The 10,325-nt window shown below is 58.4% G+C and overlaps 1 protein-coding gene across 1 annotated transcript in view; it reads left to right on the top strand.

Annotated features, from left to right (window-relative positions):
• Nucleotides 1-836: 836 nt before the first annotated feature.
• The window catches only part of SLC35F3 (solute carrier family 35 member F3), a 28,177-nt gene continuing 18,688 nt past the window's right edge, over nt 837-10,325 (top strand). The window contains exons 1-2 of the mRNA XM_023745754.1: nt 837-912; nt 9,219-9,540. Coding sequence (XP_023601522.1) covers nt 837-912; nt 9,219-9,540 — 398 coding nt within the window. The remainder of the gene's footprint in view (nt 913-9,218; nt 9,541-10,325) is intronic.

Below are 10,325 nucleotides of genomic sequence, written 5' to 3'. Positions count from 1 at the left end.
CCGTCCCCGGGGGCCACACGGAATCATGTGCCCGTAGCCCTGGCCGGTTTGCTCAGTGGATAGAGCGTCGGCCTGTGGACTGAAGGGTCCCGGGTTGGATTCCGGTCAAGGGCAGGGACCTCAGTTGCGGGCTCCTCCCTGGTCCCGGTCCCCGGCCCTGGTCAGGGCACCTGCAGGAGGCAACCAATCTGTGTTTCTCTCACATCGATATTTCTCTCCTTTTCCCTCCCAATTCCACTCTCTCTAAAAAGCAGTGGGAAAACATACGAGGGTGAGGATTAAAAGAGAATAAAAATGTCCCCGCAGAAGTTAATGCGCGCCTGGGGAGCTTTCCTTTTGCCGGCTCTTCCCGCACACCAGCTGCAGAGAGAGGCGTCCACTCTCCAGCTAAACCTGTGGAGCCCCGAGGTCAAGTTCTCGGGGTCCCCTCCAGCGCGCTGGACCCATCAGGGCTGACCCAGGAGCTGGTGGCCGGCGCTCCCCCGCCCTAGGCTGCAGCCAGGACCCGGCCGGGCTGGAGTGAGACGCTGGCTGCGCGGTGGGCGGGGGCGGGGCAGGTGCGCCGGGTGGGCGTGGGGCGCGCACTTGGCCGTGACGTCGGAGTTTGCAGCAGCCCCGGCGGGAGGCGTGCGCGCCTGGAGCGGCGGCGGCGGCGCGGCGGGCCGGGAAGATGCGCTCCGCGGGGCCAGGGCGGCCGCAGTGAGCTCAGCGACGGGAGGGGGGACCGGAGCGCTGGCCGCCGTCAGGGCCTGCAGGGTGGAGGCCGCGGGCACCCGGGGCGCTCGGCCGGCCCCAGGATGTAGGCGCTCGCGACTCCCGCGGGCGGACGGCTCACCATGAAGAAGCATTCGGCCCGGGTGGCCCCGCTCAGCGCCTGCAACAGTCCGGTGCTGACCCTCACCAAAGTGGAAGGTAGGGGCGCGGGCGGGGCTGGGGGGTCTGCACCCCAGCGGGGTCGCCCCCTTTCCCCGCCACGGGGCCAAGGGGCGCCAGGCCTGGGGCGGGGGATGGGGGTGGGCTGCCAGCTCCGGGGGAGGCGTCCCCGCAGTGCAGCTGCTTGCGGAGGCGGCACCTGGCAGCTCCCGGCGCCCTGAGCTGCAGCGCGGTCCACAGGCAGCCGGGGTGCGCCTCACAGCGCGCAGCTCCTCGGTGCAGGGCCCCCCGCACATCTGGCACATCTGGCAGCGCAGCAGCGGGGTCTCGGCCCCTTCCTGGCCTGGCCTGGGCACTCACTGGGCAGCTGAGCAGGAGGGGCTCGCCCGGACACTAGCCAGTGTCCCCCACGCTCACACACGCTGGCGTCCCTGCTCCCTGGTTTGGAGCATCTCCTGCCCCACGGAGCCAGGTGTTGCTCAGCTGGGAGAGGCCCCGTGGCTGCCCAGACTGAGTGAGCTGTGACCTCCCAGCCCCAGCTGCTGGGGACAGGCAGGGGAGAGCAAGGCCACCCGCATGTAAACGCGTTCTGGCCCTCCCCCGTCGGGATGTGGAGCAGGGACTGGGAGAGCGAGCCTGACTCAGACCCAGCTGCCACCTGCCTGAGTGCGGGAGCTCGCTCTCCCATGTGGAGGGAGGAGGGAGCAGAGAGAGACCCCCCTCCCCTCAGCCCTTGCTCCCCTCCCAGGAGGCAGAGGTGGGATGAGAGAGCTGGCCAGGTTGTCCGGGGAGAGCTGGGAAGGGCCAGTCCATGAGTGGGGAGCAGAACACAGACCCCTCAGGCCTGGCTGGCGTGGCTCAGGGGTTGAGCATCGACCTCTGAACCAGGAGGTCACGGTTCCATTCCCAGTCAGGGCACATGCCCGGGTTGCAGGCTCGATCCCCAGTGTGGGGCGTGCAGGAGGCAGCTGATCCATGATTCTCCCTCATCATGGATGTTTCTATCTCTCTCCCTCTCCCTTCCTCTCTGAAATCAATAAAAATATATTTTTTTAAAAAAGAAAGAGAAAGCAGACCCCTTCCTCAGTTAAGGTCCTGGGACCCTGAGCTAGCAGCCCCGTGCGAGCCGCGTGCAGGGTGGCCCGGCTCCTGCCTGCTCCCGGACTGCAGGCGGGACTCAGGACCTGCACACGGTGGCTCCCCCGCAAGAGCGCTCACCTGTTGTGAGGAGACTGCAGACAGAGAGCAAGACGGAGGCCGGCCGGGCAGAAGCTGCCTGTGGCATCCCTCGTGCCGTGTGCCCATCCTACCGATGAGGACGGTGAGGCCCAGAGTGTGGCTTGGTTGGTGGGGAAGCAGGATTGTCACCCTGGGCTGGCGGGTCAGAACAGCGTTTTGCACTAACTTGCGACTACTTACCTCCGTCTCGTCATTTTCTGTCTTTAGGGGGTTGATTTTTTTTCCTCGCTGTTTTGGTTCAGTGTGGCTCTGGGTGTATCTGTTGGAGCCGTGTGCGTCTTGCGTGCCTGTCTGGGAGTGTTGACTCATCTTGTTTGGCCGCGGATGCGCAGGGCGCGGGGGTCCCCACACTGCGGCTGTCTGTGTGTGGATGGCAGAGAGACGGCCGGGAGTATTTATTAGCGTGCGGAGTGTTTCTAACAAGGGGGGGTGCGGGGAGGCACCAGCGTGGGGGACACATAAACCTAAAATAGGCAGTGTGCTGCACGGTGGGCCTCCGGCGTGGGAGGTGGGCAGGATGACTTCATTTACCCAGCAGGCACCTCACCGGGCCCCACTCCCCGTCCTCCGTGCACTGAGCAAGGCCGTGGGATTGCAGGAATGAACGATAGTGGCTTCGTTCTCTTAAGGACGTTTCAGGCTAGTGGGGAAAAGTGCACAGATAATTAGTTGTCTAGTAGTTATAGGTAGATTACTTATCTGGTACATATGCATAGATTAGCTATCTAGTGCATATAGGTAGATTGGTTATCCAGTAATATAGATTAGCTATCTAGTGCAAATAGGTAGGTTAGTTATCCAGTAATATAGATTAGCTATCTAGTGCATATAGGTAATTAGTTATCTAGTAATATAGATTAGCTATCTAGTGCATATAGGTAATTAGTTATCTAGTAATATAGATTAGCTATCTAGTGCAAATAGGTAGATTAGTTATCTAGCAATATAGATAGGTTAGTTATCTAGTGCATATAGATTAGTTATCTGGTACATAAGAGATAGATTAGCTATCTAGTGCCTAAAGGTAGACTAGTTATCTAGTGCATAAGAGATAGGTTAGCTATCTATCTAGTGCCTATAGGTAGACTAGTTATCTAGTGCATAGGAGTTAGATAAGTTATCTAGTACGTAAGAGATAGATTAGCTATCTAGTGCCTAAAGGTAGACTAGTTATCTAGTACATAAGAGATAGGTTAGTTATCCACTGCACATGGGTAAATTAGTTGTCTAATACAGGAAGTATGTTCTGGTTCAGAGCTGAAAACAAAGTGTTCCCGGGACACTGATCATTGAGCAATCTGAGGAGGCTTCCCTGAGGAGGCAGCCTTCTGAGGTAGAGGCGTAGCCGCTGAGGTGAGACTTGTCAGGTGCAGAGGGAGGGGAGGGGCCGTTTGGGCAGGAGTGGCGGGGGTGTGCGGGCCCGGCCCAGGGCACTCGGAGGAGGCTGCCCTCCTGCTGGGCCTTTGATGGGGCTTGAGGCTTGAACCGTGGTTCCGGCCGGGTGGATGGCGTGCCCTCTCTGACTGCCACTCTTGTTTTCATGTGCTCATCCTGGCTTTCCCATCGAGCACAGACACTGGATATTAATCAGCGACACATCCTCGCAGAGTAGAATTTCCTGGGATCATCTGTATTCCCATCTCTATATATAAAAGCCTATTGTGCGAATTGTCCCTGCGGCAGTTCCATCAGGAGACCGATCGCTTGCTATGATGTGTGCTGACCACCGGGGGCAGCATGGAACGAAGGAAAGTCACAGCCAGCAGCCAGAAGGCCCCGATCAGCCCTGATCACCAGCCAGGCCTAGGGACCCTACCCATGCACGAATTTCGTGCACCGGGCCTCTAGTGTTCAATGAAATTGCATTTGGTAGGAATCGGTAGTTGAGAGCAGTACAATAAATCCCCCTGGAGGCCAGCGGCAGGTTGCCTGTGGAGAGAGTGAGGGCTGTGGGGTCAGATGGACAGGAGGTAGTGGTGCCCACGGCTCGAGCTCAACCAATCCCTGTGACTAGTGATTCCAGCTCTGTGAGCGGCACTTCTCTCATGTGCAGACGGGGATGACAGTATGTCCCTCTTTTTGTCTTTCTTAAAATATATTTTATAGATTTTAGAGAGGAAGGGAGAGGGAGAGAGAGAAACATCAATGATGAGAGAGAATCATCGATAGGCTGCCTCCTGCACGCCCCACACTGGGGATCGAGCCCACAACCCAGGCATGTGCCCCGACCGGGAATCGAACCGTGACCTCCTGGTTCATAGGTCGACACTCAACCATTGAGCCACACCGGCCGGGCCTTCCTGAGGTTTCCCTGCTGCCTTGAGGGAGGCTGTCTGCTTACAAGGGTCAGACTTCTTCTCTGCCCGGTCCCTCCCCCTGCACGTGGCTGTCAGGATTTAGTGCTCGTCCATTCATCCCCCCGGCCCCCGCCATCTCTCTCTCTCCCCTGATTTGTCACCCCGCCTTCACCACCTCCTTGCCTGCTCTGCACCTGGCCCGAAGGCCCCTGCCCGGCGGCGGTGGCTCAGTGGTTGAGCCGCAACCTATGAACCAGGAGGTCACGGTCGATTCCCGGGCACGACGGGGATTTTTCAACAGCCGGTGTTTCTGTAAACGGAGGCCGGAGGCTGTTCCCGGACAGGCCCCGGGTTGCCCGAGAGGAGGGTGATGATGCAGCGATGGCCCCGGGGGAGGGAGAGGGGGGTGTTGGCCTTGAAAAGCGGGAATGGATGGCAGGCAGAGACAGGGAAGTGTGGGGACGCGGGAGGGAAGCCAGGGACCGGAGCTGGCTGCCTTCGCGGGGGACGGGTGGCAGGCTCGGCCGAGGTTCAGCCTGCGGGGGAGCCAGGAGAGATGTCACCCTTAAAAGCCTTTCTGGCGAGGGATGCGTTCTCGGTGGTGGAGACCTCGTGTGCCTCGGGGAGGCGTGTGGAGGGAGGGACGCCGGCGGCGGGTCGCGACTCGCATGTCAGTCCCAGCTCCCGGAGCCGATGAGCCACCGGACTGGAGCCCAGCCCTCCCTCTCCTGAGAAGAGACGGGAGGAGACAGGCCTCAGGCCGGCTGTCAGCAGAGACCTGGCAGCGCCTACTGCGTCACTTACGAGCAGAGCTCGAGGGCGTGACCCGGGGCCACTGAGAAATGGGGCTGTTTGTGTGTGTGTGCCTGTGCCTATGCATGGGTGGGCTTGTGTGTGCATGTGTGCGTGTGCATGTTGCATGCATGTGTCTGTGTGTACGGATGTGTGTGCATGTGTGCCCGTGTGCATTGTGTTTGTGTAGGTGTGTGCAGGGGTGTGTGTGTGTTTCTGTGGTGTGCTTGTGTGTGTGTGCCTGTGCATGTTTGAATTTGTATGTGCATGTGTATGTTTGTGTGTGTGCCTGCTTGTGTATGTGTGTGCATGCCTAGACGTGTGTGTGTGTGTGCAGGTATGTGCTTGCACTTGTGTGTGCATGTATGGTGTGTGTGTGTTTGTGCATGTGTGCCTGCATGTGTGTGTGTGTGTGTGTAAGCCGTGGTTTGCAGGTAAAAGGCCTCGGCAGGCCCTGGGCGTCCCGTGCAATCCTCATTTCCCATCACCTGTTACTCCACCGGCACCTGCCAGGCCACCAGGGGCAGCAGGTTTAGTCCCGCCTCCTGCACGGCTCCCCTGATGCACACGTCGCACGTAAATTCACTGAGCGAGGATTTAACGAGTGGATGGGATAAACAAGACCCAAACTGCATTTTTGGGAGCTGAATTACACTTGCAAATGGCCCTGAACAAAAGCTTCCTTCCAGGCTCCCCATTTTGCAAAAGCTCGTCCTGAATGGGCTTACACATCGTTGATCAACACATGGGAAATGGTCCTCTTCCCCTGGGGCTGGCCTGGATAAAAAGGGGGGGGCTCTAGTTCCCAGAGCAGCATCAGCCGTGTCCTCTTGGGGTGCACTGTCTGCCTCATGTCCCACAGGAGGTGCCAATAAATCTTTGTGGGATGAGAGGCCCCCAAACCTAACTGGTCCGCCCAAGAGAAATGACAACATATACGTCACACCGAGACGTATATGTGAGGGTTCCTGGCGGCATGAGTCACAGGAGCCAGACACTGGGAGCAACACACGTGTCCCTCCAGGGACTAATGGCTGCACTCAGCGCAGGCTGTTGCCATGTGGAATGACGGGTGCTGCCTGGCCAGTGTGGCTCAGTGGTTGAGCATCAACCCATGAACCAAGAGGTCGCTGGTTTGATTCCTGGTCAGGGCACATACTTGGGTTGTGGGCTCGATCCCCAGTAGGGGGCGTGCAGGAGGCAGCCAATTGATGATCCTCTCTTACCGAAGTTTCTATCTTTCTGCCTGTCCTTTCCTCTCTCTCTAAAAAAAGTAGATAAAAACATATTAAAAAGAAAAAAAGAATGACTGGCACAGGCTACAGCATGGGTGAACCCCGGTGCCATTATGATAAGTGAAGGAATCGGGTGCAAAGGTCTGCATGGTCTGTGAGTGTCCAGAATCGCCGAACCTGCAGAGGAAGAGACCAGATTGGTGGTGGCTGGGAGCTGGGGTAGACATGGGGCATGATTGCACACGGGCATGAGGCTCATCGTGAAGTGATGGGATGTTCCAAGACGGGGTAGTGGGGATGGCTTCACCCTTCCGTTAATTTACTAAGAACCATGAACTGTGCTCCTCCAACGAGTGAAGTTTTTAAAAATATATTTTGATTGATTTCAGAGAGGAAGGGAGAGGGAGGGAGAGAGAGAAACATCAGTGATGAGGGAGAATCATGGATCAGCTGCCTCCTGCACGCCCCGCGCTGGGGCTCGAGCCCACAACCTGGGCATGTGCCCTGACGGGGAATTGAACCCTGACCTCCTGGTTCAGAGGTCAACGCTCAAGCGCTGAGCCACGCCAGCCGGGCAAACGGACGGTCTTGAATCAAGATTTTGCCTCATAGAGTTAAAGGGTGTCCCAAAATTCACGCAAGATTTGAATTTTGCGTGAGCATTAACAACAACAACAAAAAATAAAAGCCTTATTTTACTTGGTTTATTGAATCAGATTCTAATATCTGTTGCCGTTTGATTTCAATCCCTTCCATTCGATAAGCATGACCAAGTACCAGTGATGGCCCAGGAGCAGGGACAATGAAGACCAATGAAGACCACGGCTTTGCGGATGTGCCAGCAAAGCCGTGGAGGCCATTGACCCGATGTGCTATTCCATACATAACCCTATACTGTGTACTTTATGAATCAATAAAAAATTTACAATTTTTGATTATCAACCTGTGTTTTCTATCAAAATTACTTCTTGCGTGAATTTTGGGACGCCCTTTAGTACGTTCCAGACAGCATGATATGCAATAAAGCTGCTGAAAGCTTTATTTAAAGTTTAAACAAAATAGAGTAAGTTTGACCCCGGTGTATTCTGTCCTCCCCGCCTCACCCCTGGAGTGGAGACGCCCTCCTAGCGCCGTGGGCCCCGGGGCTGCGGGCCTGGTGCCAGGCCAGCGGGAAAGGCCAGCCCGCCGGCCCCGGGGAGTCCCCATCCGCCCGTGGTTGCCCCCGACGCAAGGCACAGCTCTGTTTAAGTTTCCGGCTGACCGACACGCACACAATCCGGAATGAAAAGCAAACAGAGGGAAAGAACGGGAGCCGCCGTGCCGTGGTCTGTGGGAACGGGCGCCCCAGAGCCTGCTTCGGGCTGCGGGCTGCTTTCCAGAAGTTACACGCCCGGGGGTGCGCGGCCCGGCCTCACCCAGCGCCAGCTGCCCGCCGCGGTTTCTAAGTAACGCTCCGAAGTGGGAGGAAGGCTGGCCGGCCGCAGGAAGCCAGTTAGAGCAAATGAAGAGAGAAGAGGGCCCTGGCCGGTGTGGCTCAGTGGATAGAGCGCCGGCCTGGGGACGGCAGGGTCCCGGGTTCGATTCCGGTCAAGGGCACGGCACCTCGGTGGCAGGCTCCTCCCCGGCCCGGGCCCTGGTCGGGGCGCGTGCAGGAGGCAGCCCATGGATGCGTTTCTCTGACATCGATATTTCTCTCTGTCTCGCCCTCTCTCTTCCACTCTCCCTAAAAATCAATGGGAAAATGTCCTCAGGTGAGGGTTTTAAAAAGAGATAAGAGGAAGCCCAGCCAGTGTGCTCAGTGGTTAGCGCCGACCTATGACCCAGGCTGAGAATCTCGGTATCTGTGCCTTTAAGTACCGGACAGGGAGGGGCTTTGGGGCAGGTCCCGGGAGCGTTCAGAGGTCCAGGCGTGAGTCCTCCTCAGGTGGGAACCCAGCCCCCGGCACCGCCCCGACCGAGGCCCAGGAGCACAGCAGCACCCGGAGCCCACGCAGGCTACACACTGCCCCTCCAGCCATCTGTGTGTCCTGGGGGGATTGGGGGGGTGGCACCCCAAGACCAAGGCCGCGCACACAGGCCACCTGTTGGGATGCAGATTCGGGGTCTGGGGTTGTGCCTTTATTTCCAACAAGCTGGGGTCGGGGTGGTGGGGGTGATGCTGCCGCCCGTGGACCACAGGTGGGGGGTCAGGGTTCTGGAGATGAGGAACACCCAAGAAAATGTCTCTATTTTTATTTAATTTTATTTGATTGTTTAAAGTATTACAGGTAGTAGTAGTACAAATGTCTCCTTTTTTCCCCCCCATTGACCTTCCCCCGGCCTCCCCTAAAAGTCTCTATTTTTTAAAATATATTTTTATTGATTGCAGAGAGGAAGGGAGAGGGAGAGAGAGAGAAGCATCAATGAGAGAGAATCATGGATCGGCTGCCTCCTGCACGCCCCACACTGGGGATCGAGCCTGCAACCCGGGCTTGTGCCCCAACTGGGAATCGAACCGTGACCTCCTGGTTCCTAGGTCCAGGCTCAACCCCTGAGCCACGCCCACCGGTCGGCCGGGTGATGACATCTATTTAAGTGTCCTTTCAGGAAGTGTCCTCCTGGGTGGCTGGCCATGACCCTGGTCTGTTCTGTTTCAAAAAGCTGCCTCCACACACCCTGCCCCTCCCCTTCCCAGGGCGTCTAGCCTTGGCCCTTGGCCTTTGACCATGGCTGTGGGTGGGGTGGGTGCCCCGTTCTGGGGAGATGTGGAGGCCGCTGACCTGAGCGCCTTTCTCTTTTGCAGGGGAGGAGCGCCCCCGGGAGGGCCCGGCCCCCGCGGAGGCCCCGGCGGCGGCGGGGTCGGAGGCCGGGCGCGGGAGCCGCCGCTGCTGCCGCTGCTCGGGGCCGCGGCTGCGCAAGCTGGGCTGGGGGCTGGCGGTGGTGCTGAGCGTGTGCACCTCCTGGGCCGGCGCCACGCAGCTCGCCAAGCGCACCTTCCGGACCTTCGACGCGCCCTTCACCCTGACCTGGTTCGCCACCTCCTGGAACTGCCTGTTCTTCCCTCTGTACTACGTGGGCCACGCGTGCAAGGCCCCGGAGCGGCCGTCGGTGAGGCAGCGGTACAGGTGGGTCTCCCACGGGGGCGGGGGGGCTCCTGGGGCAGGGCTGGGACAGACCTGACAATCAGGGGTCCCCCGATGTCTTAGTGGGACGGCCGAATTCTCCCCCCACCCCCCTGCCCGCCCTCCTCTGGGGTGGTGAACACCCGCTCCTCCACCTCCAGGCCTCCCCTCTTTCCTTCCCCCCCACTCACCCCCCCAGCCCTGGGAGCTCCTTTATATGAAGCAGGAGAGGTAGGGGGCATCTTCTAAAATGGCCTAGAGCAGCGGTCGCCAACCAGTGGTCCGTGAGGTCCGAAAGATTGGTGACCACTGGCCTAGAGCATGTCCGGCTGGTGTGGCTCAGTGGCGGAGCGTCAACCTAGGAACCAGGAGGTCACGGTTGGATTCCGGTCAGGGCACAGGCCTGGGATGCTACCTTGATCCCCAGTGTGGGGCGTGCAGGGGGCAGCCGGTCCATGATTCTCTCTCATCACTGATGTTCCTTTCTCTCTCTCTCCCTCCCCTTCCGCTTTGGAGTCAATAAAAAAATTTTTTAAAAAAGCTTGGGGAAGGCCCCCAAAAAGGGGGGGAAGGGGGGCGCTCTTGGTCCCGGCCCGGCTTCCTCGGGAAGGGAAGTCAGCGAACCCGGTGGAACGGTAACTCCTCTTGGGGTTAAGAATCTGTCCCTTGAAAGGCCCCGATGAATTCATCCCCCTCCCGACCCAGGGCGCCCCCCCTGAGGGGTCTAAAACCCCTGAATGGGATTGTCCACCTCAAAGCCGCGTCTGGCCTTCCTTGATTTTATTTTT

This window comes from Myotis lucifugus, unplaced genomic scaffold (assembly GCF_000147115.1).
Source record: "Myotis lucifugus unplaced genomic scaffold, Myoluc2.0 scaffold_578, whole genome shotgun sequence".
Classification (NCBI taxonomy): Eukaryota; Metazoa; Chordata; class Mammalia; order Chiroptera; family Vespertilionidae; genus Myotis; species Myotis lucifugus.
This window is presented reverse-complemented; position numbering and strand designations above follow the sequence as displayed.